This window comes from Myxocyprinus asiaticus, chromosome 14 (assembly GCF_019703515.2).
Source record: "Myxocyprinus asiaticus isolate MX2 ecotype Aquarium Trade chromosome 14, UBuf_Myxa_2, whole genome shotgun sequence".
NCBI lineage: Eukaryota > Metazoa > Chordata > Actinopteri > Cypriniformes > Catostomidae > Myxocyprinus > Myxocyprinus asiaticus.
Window position 1 is genome coordinate 3,622,014 of NC_059357.1, and position 22,379 is coordinate 3,644,392.

A 22,379-nucleotide genomic window follows, 5' to 3' on the forward strand; every position below is an offset into this window, starting at 1 on the left:
GGGAGGAGCTTGCTCTTTTCCCAGCTGACCCGAAGCCCTAGTCGGCTGAGGTGTGAGAGCACCAGGTCCCTGTGTGCGCATAACCCGTCTCGAGAGTGAGCTAGGATTAGCCAGTCGTCGAGATAGTTGAGAATGCGAATGCCCACCTCCCTTAACGGGGCAAGGGCAGCCTCTGCGATCTTCGTAAAGACGCGAGGAGGCAGGGACAGGCCGAAAGGGAGGACTTGTACCGATACGCCTGACCCTCAAACGCAAACCGCAGGAAGGGTCTGTGTCGAGGAAGGATCGAGACGTGAAAGTACGCATCCTTCGGGTCTACCGCCACGAACCAATCTTGATGCCGGACGCTCGCTAGAATGCGTCTTTGCGTCAGCATCTTGAACGGGAGTCTGTGTAAGGCCCGGTTCAGTACTCGCAGGTCCAAGATTGGCCGCAACCCACCGCCTTTTTTCGGTACAATGAAGTAGGGGCTGTAAAACCCCCTCTTCATCTCGGCTGGAGGGACAGGTTCTATCGCGTCCTTCCGTAGGAGGGTAGCGATCTCCGCGCAAGGTAGCAGCGTTTCCATCTTTCACCAAGGTGAAGTGGACACCGCTGGACCTGGGTGGATGCCCAGCGAAGTGAATCGTGCAGCCGAGTCGGACGGTCCGGACCAGCCCTCGCGACGGACTGGAAAGCGCAAGCCATGCACCCGAGTTCCGCGCAAGGGGGACCAAAGGGACAACGTCATCGGATGTACCGGCGGGTGGGGCCTCGCGGCGGGGCGGAGCCTGAGGTGCCACACCCCATCGTGGCCGTGCTGAGTCAGAGGACATCGAAGCACTTACCTGGCTCCTTGTGACCACCCCCGGAACAGCCTGGGACGGGGGAGGAAGAGGCCTGTCCTCATGACCCGTGGAGACTGTCACATCGGGGGCAGATTTGTGCCACAGCTGGGCGCTCAGGGCGGGAGACCGCCGCTGGAGCGCCAACCTGCCAAATGGAGTGGTGGACGGTGGTCGTGATGCCAGCCGTACACACCGAATATGTGACCCAGGGAACAAGGAAACCACTCTTGCGGAGCTCTTGAGTACTGCAGCCACTTGGGCATGCAGCGCAATTAAATGCAAGAGGTAACAAAAAGAAGATCTGCTTACCAGCTCCAGAGCAGCGGGTTTCGTTGTCCCTGGGTCGCCCGTCTCAGGGGCGCTTCGAAGACCTCCGTGGGTTCTTCGGTGCCGGCTGTGAGACGGGTGGCGTCGGCTTCCTGCGGTGGGCTCCACGCCGGGGCCGGGCCGGAGGGGCGGGCTGCGGCGGAGCCGGTGCAGTCACCGCAGGGGGACGCCCTCGGCGATGAGTAGATGGGGGGATCTTGAGCCACGCCGGGGCAGGACAAGCCGGCTAGCACCCATCTACTGCTCTACCATCGAGAACTGCTGGGCAAAGTCCTCGACAGTGTCGCCGAATAGGCCCGCCTGGAAAATGGGGGCAGCAAGGGATCGTGTCCTGTTGGCCTCACCCATCTTGACCAGGTTGAGCCAAAGGTGGCGCTCCTGGACCACTAGTGTGGCCATCGTCCGCCCGGGAGACCGTGCCGTGACCTCCGTCGCTCGGAGAGCGAGGTCGGTCGTCGAGCGCAGTTCCTGCATCAATCCCGGGACGGAACTACCCTCGTGCAGTTCCTTTAGCGCCTTGGCAGACTTGCAGGAGAGCCATGGCGTGCAGGGCGGAGGCGGCTTGTCCAGCAGCGCCGTAGGCTTCGACCGTCAGAGACGACGTAAACCTACAGGCCTTGGACGGGGCTTTGGGCACCCACGCCAGGTGGCGGCGCTCTGCGGGCATAGGTGCACCGCGAGCGCCTTTATCCACCGGGGGATTGCCGAATAACCCTCGGCCGCCCCACCATCGAGGGTAGTGAGAGCGGGGAAGCTGAAAAGATCGGGACCGGGCAGTAAAAGGTGCCTCCCGCGATCTTGTCAGCTCTTCATGCACTTCCGGGAAGAAAGGAACGGGGCGGGGCGTGGCTTTGAGCGGCGCCGCGAGCCCAGGAACCAATCACAGAGCCGCGAGGGTTCAGGGAAGAGCGGTGAAATCCACTCTAACCGACGCTCGCGGCTGTCCGGGAAAGCATGTCGTCATCTCCGCGTCAGCCTGTGACTGGGCGATCGACCCCGAAGGGAGGAGCCCAGCCGAGGCTTCCGACTGGACGAGCCCGCTCTCCGATGCTGCGCTCGAGAGCTCATCACTTTCGCGGGCTCCGAATAAGAGGTCGAACTCGCCGTGAGACGAGCCGGCGGACTCACCCGGAAGCCCGATCGGGGCAGACGAGCGTGCTGGGGGATGGGAGTTCCGCGGGGGGATACCCGGCGGAGGCGGTCCCATTGGGGTCCCCAAATCGCCCCCAGTGCTAGCCGCGCTGGCCTCAAACCCGTGGGTAAAAGGACCGAGGCGGGAGCCTCTGGGGTGGCTCGCTTCCTTACGAAGGCGAGCCGCGACCGCAACGTTGCCATGGACACATTCTCGCAATGAGAATGTGACCATCCACGAACGCTGTCTCCGCGTGAGCAGTGCCCAGACACGAAAGACAGTGATCGTGACCGTTAGAAGGCGAGAGATAACAAGCACAACCAGGAATAACACACAATCGGAAAAGCATCTTTAAAAAGACGCGTCTTTAAAAAGACGTTCCGTGTGTGCGCTCTTTTAGAGAAATATATACTCTTTTAGAGGGGAAAAATGCTCTTTCAGAAAATATACTCTCTAGTTTTTCTGCCGAAGCGCCCAGGGGCGTTCTCTGCAGTGCACCAGTGCAGAGGAGGGAGAAGCCGCTGAAATGCGCCATCAGATCCAGCAGGTGAATGAACAGTAGTATTCAGCTCAATGAGCATGACCGTTCGGCTCCGAAGAGAAAATCTGAATGAGTGGTTGCATACCAGCTCCTTTTATACCCGTATGTTCGGGGGAGTGGCATGCAAATACCACTCGCCAATTTTCATTGGCCTTTTATCAAAGACCAGAGGTGTCTCGGGCTCCCAAGAGTGACCCCTAGTGTCACTACATCGACACCAACGTCGAGTGAGTGACAGATAGGGAACTGCATTGCAAAATTCCAGGTTTTCCAGGACACGTGGGAACCCTGTTTTAGGAACCTTTGCACTTATATTTCACAGTGTTAGTGAGTCAAATATTGTTAGTATTTCTGTCAGTTCTGACTGACCAGCAGATGGCAAAACTGTCACATGTAATTGAGGGATGTTTTGCTTGCAGTGCAAAGGAGCGAAAGATTTTTCTTTCTTTCCTCCCAGTCTCTAACACTGGAGTAGTTAATCAGCGTGATTCCATCAAAATAAAAATTCAACGGCTCTGATGTAGAACAACATTTTATTTGATTGTAATAGAAATATATACATTTCTATGCATATACATACAATATATACAAGCACAGAATATACATAAAATATCCTAAATCACCCTATAAGTTAAGGCAATGTGATAATATAATATTACAGGACTGAGGCTTTAATTTTCAAAAACATTCGACCTGTTTAATCTAAAAAAATTGCTGTGGTCTAGTTGAAATGAAAATCTGTATTATTTGAAATAATACAAGTTCAGTTATATTTTGATCAGCTTCCCAGTTGAGTGATGGATCAGTTGTGCTGCCTTTCTGCCCTACTGACTGCACACAGTTTGTGTGGGGATGGGTTAAAGATAAGGCCCGCGACTGGTGTGAGGTCGAGCTCATCTTCAGACACTCCAGGTGGAGGAGTGAAGCGGAAGTTTTGAAGGAGGGAGGTGAAGAACAGGAAGAGCTCCATCCTGGCCAAACCCTCTCCAAGACACACCCTGCGCCCTGAAAGAGAGAGAAAGAGCATGTTTGAAATGGCATACTACTCTAAATACTATTTTTGTACAGTATTGTTGCAAAGTGTGCCTATTTTCTTTGCATGGAATACCTGGATCATGTACTACATTTGCCAAAATATGCAATATACAACAGAGCATAGTGCATGGGATACTGTATCCTGCATTGCAAACTGACTTTTTAAAGTCTCTTTCTTGACTCATTATTGGATTGGATTGACAAAGTTGAAGTTGTTTTTAAACAAAATTGGATTATGAGTACAAAATAATTTTATTTCACATTTAATTAATTCACTCGCTGAATTAAGGCTGAAACGTCCTCTACGCAAGTACGTGAACGCAGAAGCAATCGCTTGCCCACCACATTGCCAACGCGCAGTCCAGTTGAATATGCTTGTGGAGGCGGGGGAGTGGCCGAGCACCGTGCTGTGGAGAGGGAAGTGGGGGAGATGAGTGGTGAATGATTTCCACCTGTGCTTAACACCTGTCTAGTGTTTCAGTGAGGAGTGACAGGGGCTTTTAAGGAGAGGAGACAGCGGCAGTAGAGCGAGAAAGAGCCCAGCTGACAAGCTGCTCATGTGTTGGCCGTTGTCGTTCCCTTATATATAGAATAATTTAATTTCCATGGGTGTGAGGTTCTTCGTTGTCGCTGTTGAGCGAACATGTTTTGTTTGAATAGAAGACTTTCCTGAGTCGGAATTCCGCCGTCTTCCACTTCCTCATACCCTGAACCATAGATCCGGTTACAATGCTTAATGTGTATTCTTGCTTTACCATGGTGGGAACAAACCTTAGTATTCAAGGGGGCGATAGAGTTACCTTCAAATGTCTGTGCCATTAAACTAGATGATGCATTATATAGGTAAATTGCTATAAATATATTGACTTTATCTTAATTTCTCAGCAATATTCTCTTTGAAATGTTGCTCTGACAGTTGTTGACTTGAGAAAACTCACTGTAGCTGTGGACAGTTCACACAAATCTCGCTAAAGTGCCCCTTTGCATTGGGTTATGAATTGCGCTGACACATTTCAGAATGCAATGACATGTGAAATCGAGATGTGTCAGTGTTCACATAATTGCGTAAAGTATGTTTTGGCTCCTGAATGTGCAACATAGCAAAGGTCACATAACATCAATTTAGCATATTACTATTTGTAACGTTAGTAACTGAGTACTATTTTAAATACAAGGCTATTTGTAAAAAATAATATGCAGTATTCAGTAGTGTTGTCATGATACCAAAATTTCAGCAGTCGGTACCGTTACCAGTGAAATTTCACAGTTCTCGATACCAATTTCAATACCACAGCAAAAATATGCTAATATGGTAATGTAGTATTGAACACACTCCTTTGGATAATCAGTTCACTACATGGCCCAGTGTGATCGTTAAAGTGCAAATGCTGTGATTTATTTATATAAATATATAGTCTACATGTGCTGCACACTTCACAGTGGTACAGAAGTACCGATACTTATAAAAACATTAGTATATACTAGACAGAATGCAGTAAGTAGTACACTAGAATTCCTTTCTGAAGACTGACAAGAGATAGAATGAGAGAGAGAGATTATAATATTCTAACAATCCTCATTTGACCTTGTTTTTATGTTCATGTATCTCTATTCCCTATCAGGCTTAATCTGTGGTTACAAATGCTGCAATACCATCAAGCCATTCAAATCATGTTCAATGAAATGTCAACAGAAATTCATGCTACCTGCGGAAAAGGGCATGAAGGCATCTCGTTTGATCATCTGACCATTCTCGTCTAGAAAGTGTGCAGGGTTGAAGGTGTTGGGCGTCTCCCACTCATTCTCATCCTTCAACACAGTGGTCAACAGCGGTAGAACACACGTCCCCTAGATTTCAGAAGAAATCATTGGCATATTAGCAGTTTAGATGCCTTCTGTTACTGCAAACTAATAGTTAGAGCTGATAAACTGGAAAACACCTAGTAAAGAACTACTGACAATAGCACAAGAAGAACCAACCTTCTTGATGAAGTATCCATTGAAGTGAACATCACAGCTGGTCGAATGCGGAAGATTCATTGGTAATATGTCGGCCAGTCTCTGGATTTCATGGATCACAGCGTCTGTGTAAGGCAATTTCTTCCTGTCCTCTGTAACTGGTTCACACCCAGCAAGAACTCTGTCGATCTCTTCGTGAACCCGATCTAAGACCCAAAATATCACCCAGATAAAGCACATAAAACTGCTGAAAGAGTGTTTATAAGCGAAAAAATAGATAAAGTGAACAGTTTGGACCTCTTAATGACCTTGTATATAAGGGTATTTGGCCATGAGCAACAGACCCCAGCGCAGAGTTGTGCCTGTTGTATCTGTACCAGCAACAAACAGATTTGACGCAGAGAAAAGAAGGTTCTGATCATGGAAGTGTGAAGCATTTTCTCCAGAATCCTGCCAAAAAAAAAAAAAAAAAACTCAGTACATTGGAACATTTAGATATACACACAAACAACACACCATATGTGCTTGCTCAGCATGTAATTTCAAGACCATTGGCATTTATAAGGAGTTGGTCCTCCCTAACAGCTTCCACTCTTCTGGGAATTGTTAACATGGTTACAGGGATTTGCTCCTATTCAGACACAAAATTTTTCTTCACTGGAATTAAGGGGCCTAGCCAAACATGTTCATAACAAGGGGGTGTCCACATACTTTTGGTTGATACTTATAGTCATGTATAGAAATAGTAATAAGTCAGTTAGATAAATTTCACTTTCAGCCGTTGCTGTAAATAGCTTCTATAGGGATAAAACGAAATTTGTGAAATGCACTACTTCTATGCTTTGTTTGCGTATGAGGAATGAGTCAATTAATCCTCTGCAGTCAAGGGGGTTCAACGTCTCCCGTAAGTGGTTCACCAGCTCCTGCATTTCTCTCCTGTTGCTTTCCAAATTTTTTATCAGCACTTTCCATGAATTCAGCCAGGGCCCAAGCATTGGACACATGTTGTAGACCTGCAGGTGGATCCACACACCAACTTTACAATGCATCACGTGGGAAACTGGCATAAACAAAGCAAAACCAAGATGAATGTACCTGTATCACAGCGGAACCAATGATACGGAGGTTCATATTTGCCCTGTCAATGACATTCTTAAACTTTGGGTCATCATATTCAAATCGTTTCCCATAAACAATAGCTGAGATGATGTTGGAGACTGCGTAATTTATCGGTTGTGTTGTGTCAAATGGATTTCCTGCAAGAAATACGCAAACAGAGAACTGATTGTGAAAACATGCCTGGCAATCTAATTTATAAAACAAAAGTATGCCGTACACACAAGTGGTCGCACTACCTTGGAACTTCTCAAATACTTCCCGCAGATAACGTGTCTCCTCTATGATTTTCTCTTCGCTCAGCTTCTTGCCCATTCCAAAGTCTCGAAGAGTTGAGAGAGCGAACCTTCTCATGGTCTTCCAGCTGTCACCATTAGCAAAGACTATTCCTGCAGGGCAACATTGTTTCTTTAAGGTTTGCATAAAAATCACTTCCCTTACAAAAACCGCAAACTAGCCGCAAACTTGCTTCAAATTTGCCACTCGTTATTTTCACATGCAAATTAGTTTTTGATTCGCTCTTCACCAGTAGTGGTAAACCTCAGGCAAACCTTTGGCAACAATGGACAATTTGCTGCAAGTTTGCCGCAAAGCTCATTTGCATGTGAAAATTATCAGTGAACTCCATGAACCATGAACTTTCGATTTTCGTAAGGGTTAAGAGGATGGAGATTGATCTATAATTTATCTTGCATTTCCAAACGGAATGTAATAACAGTAATAACAGTAAATTATGCATAATCACAATCAACTAACCCTAAACCCTTAGTAAGTACATGTTATTAATGAATGTTACTCAGTACTTACTTGTGTAATAACACTGTAACAAGGACACTGTAAAATAAAGGGTAACCTCATTTTGATATGCAGTCTCTCTTTTATACCTTTAAGATATGGGTGTCTCTTCAACTTTGGGCAATTTCATGACCCAGATTTAAATGTTTTGATTTTTGTTATATGAAGGCAGGATTGTGGACTCGAGTCGCATGACTTGGACTCGAGTCACAAATTTGACATAATCAAAGAAGACTGGCGACTCGACTTAGACTTTGACAACAATGATTTGCGACTTGACTAGGACTTGAGCCCTCTGACTTGGAAAGACTAGATACATTCTAAAACCAAAAATCAAAGTTGTACATTTAAAAATGTGCAGTAAATCAACAATTCATTTTACCTAATAAACAATTTATTTGATTTTAAAATTTGCATTTCCATGCTCCTCATTCAACCAATCAGCTTCCACGAGAGTAGGACCAAGTTTGAAGATTGCACATTCAAGGATGAAACAGTCAAAATGATACCAAAGATAATATCATTTGGATATAAAGAATACAATATTGAAGGCAACAAAAGGATTGCAACATGTAGAACCTGTGGTTAAAAAATTACAGATGCTTTATCAACAATGTCCAAATTTTTGAGGCATCTTAAAACCCACAGACAGAGGTAAAATTTGGATTGTTAAAAAAAATGGGATTGTTAACTTTTACAAGTCAACTATGGTTCAGTAGTTTTTAACTTATCTTGTTAGCTGGATGTTTATATATCGTGAACCAAAAAATGACAAACCATATTGAGGCAAAATTCGATATTTGAAATTTGCAACAAACATCGTAATCTCTCTATCGCTTGATTTGACCCCTACTGCGCTTTTTTCTACAATGTTTACAGGGTTTGCACAAGGCCCTTGAAGTTATTAAAGTTAGCTTTTAGAAATGTAAGTACTTGAATACCTGGAAAATCTCCTTTTTTGTTGTAAAGTGCTTGAGATTAAAACAGAACATTTCTTCCGTGTAATGTGTGTCCATCAAAGATGAGATCCCGCAATCCACTTTCACTGAATAATGTGTCTTAATATCCTTCCTGTTCTTTACAATCAGTATAAAAGTAAAACGAAATATAAATTTTAATCACAACTTGCATGGATGAGCTAAAAAAAGAGAGACTTCTCTCTCGTTAATAAACCGGGGCACCTGCGCAAGCCTGTGAGAAGCTCATTGCTTGTTAAAATGATAGTGCCATTTCTGTGCTTGTTAAAGGATTATCAGAATCAGAATCAGAATCAGAATCAGAATGAGCTTTATTGCCAAGTATGCTTACACATACAAGGAATTTGTCTTGGTGACAGGAGCTTCCAGTACACAACAATTACAGCAACAAGACTTTTAAAAAAAATGATTAAAATTGAATACAAAATAGATAAATATTGAAAAGATAAAGTATATATAGAATACACAATAGACTATATATATATATATATATATATATATATATATATATATATATATATAAGGCATGAACTGCCTTTTTAAGGTCATGCCACAGCATCTCAATAGGATTCAGGTCAGGACTTTGACTAGACCACTCCAAAGTCTTCATTTTGTTTTTCTTCAGCCATTCAGAGGTGGACTTGCTGGTGTGTTTTGGATCATTGTCCTGCTGCAGAACCCAAGTTCCCTTCAGCTTGAGGTCACGAACAGATGGCCGGACATTCTCCTTCAGGATTTTTTGGTAGACAGCAGAATTCATGGTTCCATTTATCACAGCAAGTCTTCCAGGTCCTGAAGCAGCAAAACAGCCCCAGACCATCACACTACCACCACCATATTTTACTGTTGGTATGATGTTCTTTTCTGAAATGCGGTGTTACTTTTACGCCAGATGTAATGGGACGCACACCTTCCAAAAAGTTCAACTTTTGTCTCGTCAGTCCACAGAGTATTTTCCCAAAAGTCTTGGGGATCATCAAGATGTTTTCTGGCAAAAATGAGACGAGCCTTAATGTTCTTTTTGCTCAGCAGTGGTTTTCGTCTTGGAACTCTGCCATGCAGGCCATTTTTGCCCAGTCTCTTTCTTATGGTGGAGTCATGAACACTGACCTTAACTGAGGCAAGTGAGGCCTGCAGTTCTTTGGATGTTGTTGTGGGGTCTTTTGTGACCTCTTGGATGAGTCGTCGCTGCGCTCTTGGGGTAATTTTGGTTGGCCGGCCACTCCTGGGAAGGTTCACCACTGTTCCATGTTTTCACCATTTGTGGATAATGGCTCTCACTGTGGTTCTCTGGAGTCCCAAAGCTTTAGAAATTTTTCCAGACTGATAGATCTCAATTACTTTCTCATTTGTTCCTGAATTTCTTTGGATCTCAGCATGATGTCTAGCTTTTGAAGATCTTTTGGTCTACTTCACTTTGTCAGGCAGGTCCTATTTAAGTGATTTCTTGATTGAGAACAGGTGTGGCAGTAATCAGGCCTGGGTGTGGCTAGAGAAATTGAACTCAGGTGTGATAAACCACAGTTAAGTTATGTTTTAACAGGTCGGGCAAACACTTTTTCACACAGGGCCATGTAGGTTTGGATTTTGTTTTCCCTTAATAATAACAACCTTCATTTAAAAACTGCATTTTGTGTTTACTTGTGTTATCTTTGACTAATATTTAAACTTGTTTGATGATCTGAAACATTTAAGTGTGACAAACATGCAAAAAAATAAGAAATCAGGAAGGGGGCAAACACTTTTTCACACCACTGTATGTCCGAAATCTATTCATACTACTCGCATGCATACCTAAAATAATGTACTGTTTTGCCAGCAGATAAGTGCATCCTTCATCAAATACAGTAGCACATACTGTGACAGAACGTGGTTTTGGATGCAGGGTAACTGTTTCAAAAGTATAGCCTCAAGACATAAACAATATGTGTGTTAACATGATTTTAGAGTGATAAAATCACTTACTAAGTTTTTCTGTGTAAAGTTATAGCTAATTTTACAACTTCGTTGCCATGACAGTGTAATGTCAACAAACCCTAAAACCCTAAAATGACGGTAAAAATTACAATTTAAACAACTTTACAGCTCAAATAATCCACATGTTTTAACAGAAGAAATCATGTAAATGCTTTTATAAAATTATAAGCTTCAATTTTCTGTTTAAACCCTTCAAGAATTCGCCCCATTCACTTTCATTGTAAGTCCCTCACTGTAACCTCGATTTTTACTTTTATAAAAGAAAAGGAGTGCGAGATGAAATTAATTTTTTTGGTAATCAATTGACATTATGCCACAAATGCTGTCGACCTAGCTTAACTTGTATTGAACCCGGAATATTCCTTTAAGACACACTTGTAACTTTCAAGAATATCCCTAGGCAGACAAATTGAACTGAGATAGATCGGTGCCCTTAGTGAAAATATACAGTATATCTCACATGAAACTGAAGTGGGAAGTGATGAACATACTTTAAAAGCCTTACTGATATAAATTAATATTGTGCCTTTATTTGTGCCCTATTTGCGCACCCAGTCTTCCGTGAGGCAGACTGAGGTAAATTTAGATAATTCACCATGCTGGACTCATTTCAGCTGTTGTAGATGGTCAACTTCAACATGATCAATTTCACTCATATTTTCTAAACTTTAACTTTAGTTCATTAATTTATCTGTCTTCCGCTCGCGAATGTCCTTCGATGTGCACGCGAGCCTGCAGTGGTGCCGCGTGCGCCATACTGTCAGTAATACACAAGGTGAACAGACGTAAAAACTGCTATTACCTTCTCAAAGACTATTTCATTTTAGGGATAAACCTTGAGGCATTTTCTGCACCAAGGCTATAATAGTTTTACATTTTAAATTTAGTTTTTATTTTTATTTCTATTTCGTTTTACATTTTTCACTCCAATTTAGTTTAGTTTTCGCTTTGTTTGTTAGTTCTTTGGTTTTTCATTACATTTAGTTTTTATTTTAGTTTTAGTTTTTATATTAAGTGATACATATAGAATGGGGAAAACAGGCATTTGTGCAATGTGGGTCGCGTAGCTGGACACCCAAATGTATAGTTTGTAAAATAATAATTATGAAAAGACTGAGTGTGTGTGTGTGTGTGTGTGTGTGTGTGTGTGTGTGTGTGTGAGAGATAGAGAGAATGAGAGAGAGAGAGAGAGAGAGAGAGAGAGAAAGTCAGAATATATTACTGGATATTCTATTGTTTCTGTTCTCTTTGTTTTAGCATCATGCATTGGCAACACAATGAACAGTCATTCCAGTAAAGGTTTAAATGTGTCATAATTGAAGTCCCAAACAAGGCTTGCGTGTTTTCTATAGGGTGACCAGATTTTGAAAGTCTCAAACTGGGACAACTGGAGGGGTTCGCGATAAATGCATATATATATATATATATATATATATATATATATATATATATATACTGTTAAGTATTAGAAGAATCAGAATTAGAATTAACTTTAATGCCAAGTGTTCTCACGTACATATTTTTTTTTGGGTGATAGTAGAAACAAGTGCACACAGAATATTACAGTGAGACACAGAATATTAGGTATGAGTATATACTAGGACATATAACATAGAATGGCGTATGTACATGTGCAAGTGGTAATATATAGGCAGTGTAGGGGGTATGTACAGTTATTAAATGAAATATGTGAATGTACATGTGTACATGAGATATTTATTTACATTATTGCACTATGGGGGAGTCCTGAAGGCAGTTTAATTGTTCATGTGGTAAATGGCCTGAGAGTAAAAACTGTTCTTGTGCCTGGATGTCCTGGCGCTCAGTGCTCTGTAGCGCCGGCCAGAGGGGAACAGTTCAAATAGGGAGTGGGCAGGGTGTGTGGGGTCCAGAGTGATTCTACCTGCACGTTTCCTCACTCTGGAGACGTACAGATCTTGGAGGGTGGGCAGGGGGGCACCTATAATCCTCTCAGCAGTATTGACTGTCCATTGCAGTTTCCTTCTGTTTGATTTGGTGGCTGAAACAAACCAGAGAGTTATAGATGTACACAGGACAGACTCAATGATGGCTGAGTAAAACTGTGTCAGCAGCTCCTGTGGCAGGTTGAGCTGGCAAAGGAAGTACAACCTCTGCTGGGCCTTTTTCACAATGGAGTCAATGTGAGTGTCCCACTTCAGGTCCTGTGATATGGTAGAGCCTAGGAACCTGAATGACTCCACTGCTGCCACAGTACTGTTCAGAATGGTGAGGGGGGAGTACGGGGGGATTTCTCCTGAAGTCCACTATCATCTCCACTGTTTTGAGCGTGTTCAGCTCAAGGTTGTTGTGACTGCACCAGACAGCCAGCTGAACAAGCTCCCATCTGCATGCAGACTCATCACCGTCACGGATGAGGCCAATGACCATGGTGTCATCTGCAAACTGCAGGAACTTGACAGTGGGGACTTTTACAGTGCAGTCATTCGTGTACAAGGAGAAGAGCAGTGGAGAGAGAACGCATCCCTGAGGAGCACCAGTGTTAATAGTGAGGGTCCCGGATGTGAGTTTCCCCAGTCTTACTAGCTGCTGCCTATCTGTCCGAGAGATTGGGGTGGGCACGGAGAGCTGGGTTAAGTTATTAAGACTATTTACTGTAGAAAAAATTAACTCCAAAGAAATTTGTATTTGTAAATGTATATTTTGTATAAATAAAACAATGAGTAACTGAATGTGCTGTGTGTTTAATAAAGAGTACATATATAGTCTGATTGATACATTTTTAAGTATTTGGGATTTTCAAAACAAAAGTAGAAAATATATTGATTGTATGACGTCGTTTCACCAAACTGAAATCAACATCGTTTCAACGGCAGGTAAGCTAACCAATTAGATCGATTTTATGTTAGTTTTCAATGGCATGAATGACGTAGATTCAACGTGACTTCGATGAGCAAAAAGATGTGCAATCAACGTCGGAGATCAACATAGTTTCCTACACACTCTCACGGCGAAATTGTAAGGGTTCATACAAAATGTCGTATGAAATTTAAATTTAGTATCTAAACTTGGCTAATTCGTATGATATCGTACGATTGCACTCGGATGAATCCGTACAACTTTCGTACGACTTTTCGTATGCCAATGACGTCACTGGACATCGTTTCCATCTAATACGTGTCAAGTACTTGCTTCTGTCACACACAACAGCTTCCTATCATGTTTACACACTCTACTGATTGGTTAAGTTTAGATAAGAGGTTTGGGTAAGGGCAAAATATTAATATTCATAATTATAATGTCCTTAACGACTCGTGCACGAAATTCGCATTTACTTCCGCATTAGACATCTGTGCATTTGTACATGAAGAAATCGTACAAATTCATACAAATGAACTCGTATGAAATCATACGAAATAGCCAACTTGTAAAATATGTATGAATTTTCATGAGACTGGGTTGTCGTTTGGATGCTGCAAGAGACATCGATTCTACGTTGATTCTATGTCAGTTTGCTATCTTGGTAAGAAATTAGCCTCAGCAAGATTATTTAAAAAACATTTAAAGTGTCATTTCCATCACATAATTCTATTAAACACAACACAGAAGCTGAGATGTGCTGGAAATGACACTGTGGTGGGAATTTTCATGACTTTCAGAAAAAAAGTGAAGAAACACCCATATATTAAATAACTTAATTTTAGATCTTAAGTTGAGAGCTTTGTCTTTCTTTCCAGTTCTAACCTATGTATTATCTTAACCCCTTTATGGTACACTTTATGTTCCAACAATTTAATATTTAACATTCCAGGTGTCAGTTCCTTGTTATTAATGTTTCTTTCATCGATATATTTATTCACTTAGAACAAAAGAAAAACAGTCTTGGAGGGGGAAATTCTAATGGCATGTGGTTTAACAAAGCATATAACTGGATACTTGAATAGTTTTGGTTTGTGCTCATGTTTGCAAGTTCCACAGAAATCAACAGCACAGCAATTTGCCCTCAACAAAGGCAACCGACAATCAAATGTGCACTGATTAACCTCAAGCATCCAGTAGCAGTCGGTCAAAAGCATGCAGTGACATATTAGTGATAGTGGATGATTTACCATGCCCTTTATTGATGTCTTTGAACACAGGGGTAATATCTCTTTCCCCAAATTCTTCAGCCTGGTTCACAAGTGCGTGTTTTACTGTCTTGTATCCGGACAGAACCACAACCTTTTTGGGTCCAAAATGCACTTGGAAAACAGACCCATATTTCTTGGACAACTGTGAAACGAGACCCACATGCATTTAATGTTTGTTACAATGTAATACAGAGTTGAATCGGTAACATGGCATAATTAGTAAGTTGAACAAGAACAGGTAAAACATTTGGAAAGCTGAACAGACATGTAAATGTTTATGTTAAGACACAGGTTTATACCAAATCTTCTTGACTGTATAGCTTTTTTTATTATTATTATTATTATTATTATTTGAATGTAACAGAACATTATTGAGCCTCTCAGAACAACTTTATTCTGCAATCATTTGACCAAAACTTATTCCATTGGTTGAGCCAATGTTGCTGTATTGGGCAGTTGGTTTACAAACAAAGCAATGTTTTCCTATAGCCAAGCGTTTTAACTTTTGTGTGTGTGTGTGTGTGTGTGTGTGTGTCTTAAATGATTGACCCAATGGTCACTGATTTGTAGGCCAAGAAAACGTGATCTTTGACATTTAGTAACAGCTGGCACCTCAGCTGTACTTTCTGGACTGGTTAATAAGTCCCAGAAATCAGGTTAAAGGTATTTTGGTCTATTTCTATTTGTAAATTTCATTACAAATCCTCACAAATGTCTATTTGCTGTCTTCTTTTCTCTGAAAGAGCAATGAAACTACGCCTGTGGCAATGCTGGCTCGGTTTTAAAGAATTCAGCATATTTCCATTTAATAACTATAAATAGGTGACGTTTCATTGAAAACACAAGCACCAGGACCCTGAATGTTTTGTCTGCTTTGAAAGCAACAAAGAAAAACTCACTTCAGAGAGGCTCACATGAAGTCTTTTCAGGTCCAGTTGGTGCAGGTTTCCCAGCAGTGGCAGTGGTTTGGGTCCTGGAGGTTCTTTTCCCTCTTCAGGAGAGCTGAAGTCATTGGAGAACAGATTAATAACCAAAAGCAACAACACAGCAACAAGTAAGGCACCCACTAAGGTAGACGCATATGTGAGAAGTGTTTCCACTAAAGCCATAGTAAATAAGATCTCCCCAACAACAGTGCATCTTCTAAAATAAAGTACTTTCACATCAGGAAATGATTCATTCTTTAAAAATGAAGGGAGGAGCCAAGAGGGCTGAACACATTTCACAACACAACACAACACAACAGCTGAAGCGTTCAGACTAGAGCAATGTTTCTCAATCCTGGAGGACCCCAGATCTTGGACTTCTCTTGTATCTAACACACTTGATTTTATGGAGAACTTATTTTAGAGACGCTAAGCCATGAAAAGTGTGTCTTTTTATAGGGGAAACAACTAAAATATTCTGTGCTAAGGGTCCTTCAAGACCAGGACTGCGAAACACACCAAGTCAAAAATGGTCCCGCTAGTCAAGGAATACAATACATGTGAACAGTGTTCCAATTCAAAGGGATTCTTGTTTTGAATTGACTCACAATTGAGTTCCTATCTATCTATCTATCTATCTATCTATCTATCTATCTATCTATCTATCCATCCATCTATCATCCATCCATCCATCCATCCATCTAGACTAAAGGAACAACCACATGCCAGCTGTTCAACATGAATCAAGCAAACAAGATGTGTGTGAACAAGATTCTTTATTGATTTTTCTGGTTATTTATGACAATTGGTTTTAAAATAATTTCCTTGCAGTTAAAGGAACCATCACTTAAAAAGTTGAATGTAATATATAAGTGAGGAAAAAAGATATCGAATCGAGTAGAACAATTCTAAAGCATATTTGGGATTAGGAGCGTTTCACTGCACACAATTTGTGTGGGGACGGATTGAGCGTGAACCCCACAGATGGTGTGAGGTCGAGCTCATCTTCAGACACTCCAGGTGGAGGAGTGAAGCGGAAAACCTGAAGAAGGGAGGCGAAGAACAGGAAGAGCTCCATCCTGGCCAAACCCTCTCCAAGACACACCCTGCGTCCTGAAAGGCAGGGAGAAAATTAAAAATGAACATAAGTTATCTCTGTAGTAATAAAAGAAGTAATATTTTCAAATTGCACTGCACCTGCAGAGAAGGGCATGAAAGCATCCTTTTTTACAAACTGGCCCTGCTTATTTAGGAAGTGTCCTGGGTTGAAGGTATTGGGTGTTTCCCACTCATTTTCATCTCTCAATACAGTTATCAATAGCGGGATGATGCTGGTATCCTGCAATAGATCAGAACACAATAAATACTCTTGTAAATAATTATTGACTCATGGTGTGAACACATAATCAAGAGAGTTATTCCTGCTATGCAGTATAATTTCATGTCCTCTCCATACATATATAGAGGGGTGCAAAAGTCTGGGAGGGGAATTCACTAAGAATGAATTGCACCTGTTAACAACGCCGTTTATTTCCACGTGCTGTCTGCACTGGTTTAGTGCCACACTGTTAAAAATTTTCTCGTAAAAAAACAGTAAAGATCTGGCAGCAGAGTTGCCAGCAAGTTACTGTAAAATTAACAGTATCTTGCTGTAGTTGAATTTTTTAGTTTGCTACTGTTTTTGCAAATACAGAATAAAGCTGTTATTTTACTACCTTTACAGTAAAATACAGACAAAAGTATTAGCAGTTAATTACTGTTTATTTGCACTTTTTCACAAGAGGTATATTTGCAGGATTTTACTGTAAACTACAGTAAAAATACACTGCATGCTACTGTATAAGCTATTGAGTAATGGACTGCTAGCAAAAAGGACTACAATGTGTTTACTTTTTTTTCTAAACCTTGTGATTTAATAAATTATTCCTTAGTCTTGCAATAAAAATGCCATGTTTTAATAGTGTATAAATGTAGCCTTTGAAATAGAGACAAATAATACAGCTTCAAAGTGTCTTTTCAAAATGTCTCTCTTTATTTGCAAAACCCCATTCTTGCAAAACAAAATTATAAGGCAATTGGTAAAACAAAGCCCAAAGCTGATTTGGGTAAATAAACTTACATTTCAGCCATATAAATAATAAATACATATTATAACAAATAATAACAAATCTCTGTCTGTCCAAACACTGAACTCTGGACACAAACACTCAGTAAATAACTGAGAAAGTGGCTGAATGAATGACTAAAACAGTGTGTGTGAGTGTCTGAGAAAGTGTTTATGTGAGTTTGTGTGTGTGTGTGTGTGTGTGTGAGTGTCTGAGAAAGTGTTTGTGTGAGTTTGTGTGTGCATGTGTTTGTGTGTGAGTGTTTGTGTGAGTTTGTGTGTATTGAGTGTGTGTGTGTGTGTGTGTGTGTGTGAGAGAGAGTGTTTGTGTGAGTTTGTGTGTGTTGAGTGTGTGTGTGTGAGACTGTTTGTGTGTGTTTGTGTGAGTTTGTGTGTGTTGAGTGTGTGTGTGTGTGTGTGTGTGATGGAGAGAGAGAGAGTGTTTGTGTGAGTTTGTGTGTGTTGAGTGTGTGTGTGTGAGAGAGAGTGTTTGTGTGAGTTTGTGTGTGTTGAGTGTGTGTGTGTGTGTGTGTGTGTGTGTGAGAGAGAGTGTTTGTGTGAGTTTGTGTGTGTTGAGTGTGTGTGTGTGAGACTGTTTGTGTGTGTTTGTGTGAGTTTGTGTGTGTTGAGTGTGTGTGTGTGTGTGTGTGTGTGTGATGGAGAGAGAGAGAGTGTTTGTGTGAGTTTGTGTGTGTTGAGTGTGTGTGTGTGAGAGAGAGTGTTTGTGTGAGTTTGTGTGTGTTGAGTGTGAGTGTGAGTGTGAGTGAGAGAGTGTTTGTGTGAGTTTGTGTGTGTTGAGTGTTTGTGTGTGTGTGTGTGTGTGTGAGAGAGTGTTTGTGTGAGTTTGTGTGTATTGAGTGTGCGTGTGAGAGAGTGTTTGTGTGAGTTTGTGTGTGTTGAGTGTGTGTGTGTGTGTGTGAGAGAGAGAGAGAGAGAGAGAGAGAGAGAGAGAGAGAGTGTTTGTGTGAGTTTGTGTGTTTGTGTGTGTGTGTGTGTGTGAGAGAGAGAGTGTTTGTGTGAGTTTGTGTGTTTTGAGTGTGTGTGTGTGTGTGTGTGTGTGTGAGAGAGAGTGTTTGTGTGAGTTTGTGTGTATTGAGTGTGCATGTGAGAGAGTGTTTGTGTGAGTTTGTGTGTGTTGAGTGTGTGTGTGTGTGTGTGTGTGTGTGTGAGAGAGAGAGAGAGAGAGTGTTTGTGTGAGTTTGTGTGTGTTGAGTGTTTGTGTGTGTGTGTGAGTGTGTGTGAGAGAGTGTTTGTGTGAGTTTGTGTGTTTTGAGTGTGTGTGTGTGTGTGTGTGTGTGAGAGAGAGTGTTTGTGTGAGTTTGTGTGTATTGAGTGTGCGTGTGAGAGAGTGTTTGTGTGAGTTTGTGTGTGTTGAGTGTGTGTGTATGTGTGTGTGTGTGAGAGAGAGAGAGAGAGAGAGAGTGTTTGTGTGAGTTTGTGTGTGTTGAGTGTGTGTGTGTGTGTGTGTGTGTGTGAGAGAGAGAGAGTGTTTGTGTGAGTTTGTGTGTGTTGAGTGTGAGTGTGAGTGTGAGTGAGAGAGTGTTTGTGTGAGTTTGTGTGTGTTGAGTGTTTGTGTGTGTGTGTGAGTGTGTGTGAGAGAGTGTTTGTGTGAGTTTGTGTGTATTGAGTGTGCGTGTGAGAGAGTGTTTGTGTGAGTTTGTGTGTGTTGAGTGTGTGTGTGTGTGTGTGAGAGAGAGAAAGAGAGAGAGAGAGAGAGTGTTTGTGTGAGTTTGTGTGTGTTGAGTGTGTGTGTGTGTGTGTGAGAGAGAGAAAGAGAGAGAGAGAGAGAGTGTTTGTGTGAGTTTGTGTGTGTTGAGTGTTTGTGTGTGTGTGTGAGAGAGTGTTTGTGTGAGTTTGTGTGTGTTGAGTGTGTGTGTGTGAGATAGTGTTCGTATGTGAGTGTTTGTGTGTGAATGACTGGGTTCACTGACTTATATAAAGTCCCACTCAAAGTCCATTAGTTTCTTTAGTAGACTGGAGACACGAGGGTTGACTGATGTCATTTTTTTCTGGGCGACTTTCCCCGTATGCTTTGACAGGACTTTGCCTCGTCCAGCCTTGGTGCCTCTCTCAGGATTTATCCCGATGAAACGCCTGAAAAACAAATGTGTGTATTCATAATTAGTGTCAGGAGAGCTTTCTTAAAGGAATAGATCACCCAAATATAAAAATTCAATCATCATTTACTCACCTTAATGCCATGCCAGATGTGTATGATTTTCTGTCATCATCAGAACACAAACGAAGATGCCTGTCATTTCAGCGCGCTACAGAGACAACAATGGAACATTATTTAAATCAAATTTGCAACGTTGTTTGAAGGCTGCACTTCGCAGAATAAAAAGAAGTTACGTTTTTATGAATCTCACCCTGTAATATGGAAGATCCGTTTCAGAAATCCAGCTGCACTCGGTGTCACAGTTACACTTGGTTTCCCACTGAAACAAGTGTTTAAAAAGTTAGATACAATTCCAGTATCACCAATGTTTTCAGATTAAAAGAGAAGGAATATCATGCATCCCTGCATAAAATGTAACATTATCAGCTGTACAGCTGCGTTTCCCAAAAGCGTTGTATACTTCGTCGTAAGTAGATTGTAGAAAGTATTGTCACCAATGGTTTCTACAACCTATTTAAGCTTACAATGCTTTTGCGATTTGCAGCCCAGATCTGAACGTTAAAGTTGTTAACGTTATCTGACCACACTGACCGCTTAAGTGAGGTGTTTCTGCACTGTTTTGTGTGTCAGCTCAGAATCCAATCTCAAATCTGACATGCAAATTAACAACTTAAACCAAATCCAGTGCATTATTCAATCTGACAACAAATCACTTAAAGAAAACAATTTTAGTAAAAGAAACAAAGATCTTGGGCTTAAAGACAGAAATATAACGTTACAAACAGCTTATTTAGTTGATATTGGGATCTGATGGCAGGTAGGCTACCAAAATCATTATCACAGCACAAAATGAGTTGAACATAAATGTAATGTTTTATGGCTATGCTAAAAAGCAAAGCAAAAGGGTACTCACCTATTAATTCAGAAGATGAAGATGGGTGAAAAAATCACCCCTTAAACACGTGTGGGCTCACTGTAGTCTTGTGTTCCCAAAATACAATGCAAAAAATACTGTAAAGTACTGTTTTCTTTCCTTTGAGCAATCAATACTGTAAAATACTGTAATATTACGTCTTAGTCATTTAACCAACCAAAATTAACAGTAATGTACTGCATTTAAAAATAACAGGATTATACTGTTGATATTTTGAAGTAAATTAACAGCAATTTTTAAGAGTGCAGATTCACAAAAAGAATTATGCAACATTCGCAAATCCGCCAACAAAATGAACTGAACATTTTAACGCCACAATTCCGATCTTGCAGGCCTGTTCTGAGCGCTTAATAGCAGAGGATGCAGTAGACCACTGCGATCTGAACTGTACAGCATCACTCCACTGCTGTGATCCAGACACCTGAATCATGTCTTTAACATGTTGAAAGTGCACTTGACTACCCCACACATGTAGTATATAAATACAATATTAATACAGTTTCTGCTCAGAAAGAACCAAATTGAAAAACAATTAGTTTTTAATCCCTGAAACAAACATCTCTTTGAAATTAAATTCAGTTTACCGCCTGCTTTCCTCGGGCGGTAATAGCGTGCGTTTTGGGAATGAAGTGCAATCAATAATGAGCCTAATTTACATAGAAAGGTGGAGGTGATTGCGACTTTGCGTGGAAATGAATGACAATGACTCAAGACACACTGCTACTTCAGCTCTAAACACAACTTCTTAAACTAGATTGTGGGGAGTTAGTGAATAAGACACAGGTTTTTGCACTGAAATAATACACACAAAAGTGGCACAACTGTTTAGTGAATTCACCCCTTACTCTACAGTGGAAATTCCATTTTTCAATCTTTTAAAAAAGTGTTTTTTTTTTTGTTTGTTTGTTTTTTTTTTTAACTTTATTTCACAAATTTTTTTACTTTTAATTAGCAACCTAGATATAGAATACAATTATTTAAAAAATTACAGTTATTATATAAAATGAAAAAGAACTACGTAAAATTCTGAACTATTTCTTGGTATTTCAACAGAAATTACCCATGAATATTTTGTGCTCTAACATCTCATCTTAGCCTGACCTTCTTGATGAGGTATCCATTCAGATGAACATCACAGGTGGTCTTACGGGGCACACTTATGGGGGCTATGCTGGCCAGTCTCTGAGTTTCATGGATCACAGCATCTGTGTAAGGCAAGTTCTTCCTGTCCTCCACCACTGGCTGACGTACACCAATCACTCTGTCAATCTCCTCTTGGACCTTGTCTTTTGCAAAAGCAAGACCGTACAGCATTACTAAAATCTTGGTTCTGATTGGCTGACACACATTCCAAAAGTGTTGATTAACTTTGTAGAAAGGAACTCATTACAGTTTCATACCACTTTGTTTCTTTCTTTACAGATTACTATAAAGGTTCAAATTAACAAAACGGTGGCATAATGAAGCAGTTCTACAATCAAGAGTGTTGTAGAGATGAAAA

The 22,379-nt window shown here is 41.3% G+C and overlaps 2 protein-coding genes across 2 annotated transcripts in view; both read right to left on the reverse strand.

Annotated features, from left to right (window-relative positions):
* Window positions 1-3,341: 3,341 nt before the first annotated feature.
* Window positions 3,342-22,379, reverse strand: part of LOC127451480 (uncharacterized) — a 28,445-nt gene continuing 9,407 nt past the window's right edge. The window contains exons 10-22 of the mRNA XM_051716212.1: window positions 21,980-22,216; window positions 20,195-20,263; window positions 16,919-17,060; window positions 16,699-16,834; window positions 15,695-16,076; window positions 14,775-14,937; window positions 7,177-7,326; window positions 6,917-7,077; window positions 6,655-6,834; window positions 6,130-6,271; window positions 5,843-6,027; window positions 5,569-5,710; window positions 3,342-3,832 (exon numbers count right to left, since the gene is read on the reverse strand). Of these exons, the coding sequence (XP_051572172.1) occupies window positions 3,630-3,832; window positions 5,569-5,710; window positions 5,843-6,027; window positions 6,130-6,271; window positions 6,655-6,834; window positions 6,917-7,077; window positions 7,177-7,326; window positions 14,775-14,937; window positions 15,695-16,076; window positions 16,699-16,834; window positions 16,919-17,060; window positions 20,195-20,263; window positions 21,980-22,216 (2,292 nt within the window). The 3' untranslated portion in view covers window positions 3,342-3,629. The remainder of the gene's footprint in view (window positions 3,833-5,568; window positions 5,711-5,842; window positions 6,028-6,129; window positions 6,272-6,654; window positions 6,835-6,916; window positions 7,078-7,176; window positions 7,327-14,774; window positions 14,938-15,694; window positions 16,077-16,698; window positions 16,835-16,918; window positions 17,061-20,194; window positions 20,264-21,979; window positions 22,217-22,379) is intronic.
* On the reverse strand, window positions 16,473-22,207 carry LOC127452017 (cytochrome P450 2K6-like). Its single transcript, XM_051717142.1, has 3 exons — window positions 21,980-22,207; window positions 16,919-17,060; window positions 16,473-16,834 (listed from the first exon to the last, which is right to left on the reverse strand). The coding sequence occupies exons 1-3, from the start codon at window positions 22,190-22,192 to the stop codon at window positions 16,647-16,649; spliced, it is 543 nt and encodes a 180-aa protein (XP_051573102.1). The 5' UTR covers window positions 22,193-22,207; the 3' UTR covers window positions 16,473-16,646.

Coding starts and splice junctions, on each gene's coding strand:
- LOC127452017 (XM_051717142.1), bottom strand. CDS start 22,192: ATGCTGTACGGTCTTGCTTTTGCAAAAGACAAGGTCCAAGAGGAGATT. Junction 17,061..21,979: donor ATGGATACCTCATCAAGAAG/GTCAGGCTAAGA, acceptor GATCTATTGCAG/GATACCAGCATCATCCCGCT. Junction 16,835..16,918: donor TTTCATGCCCTTCTCTGCAG/GTGCAGTGCAAT, acceptor CCTGCCTTTCAG/GACGCAGGGTGTGTCTTGGA.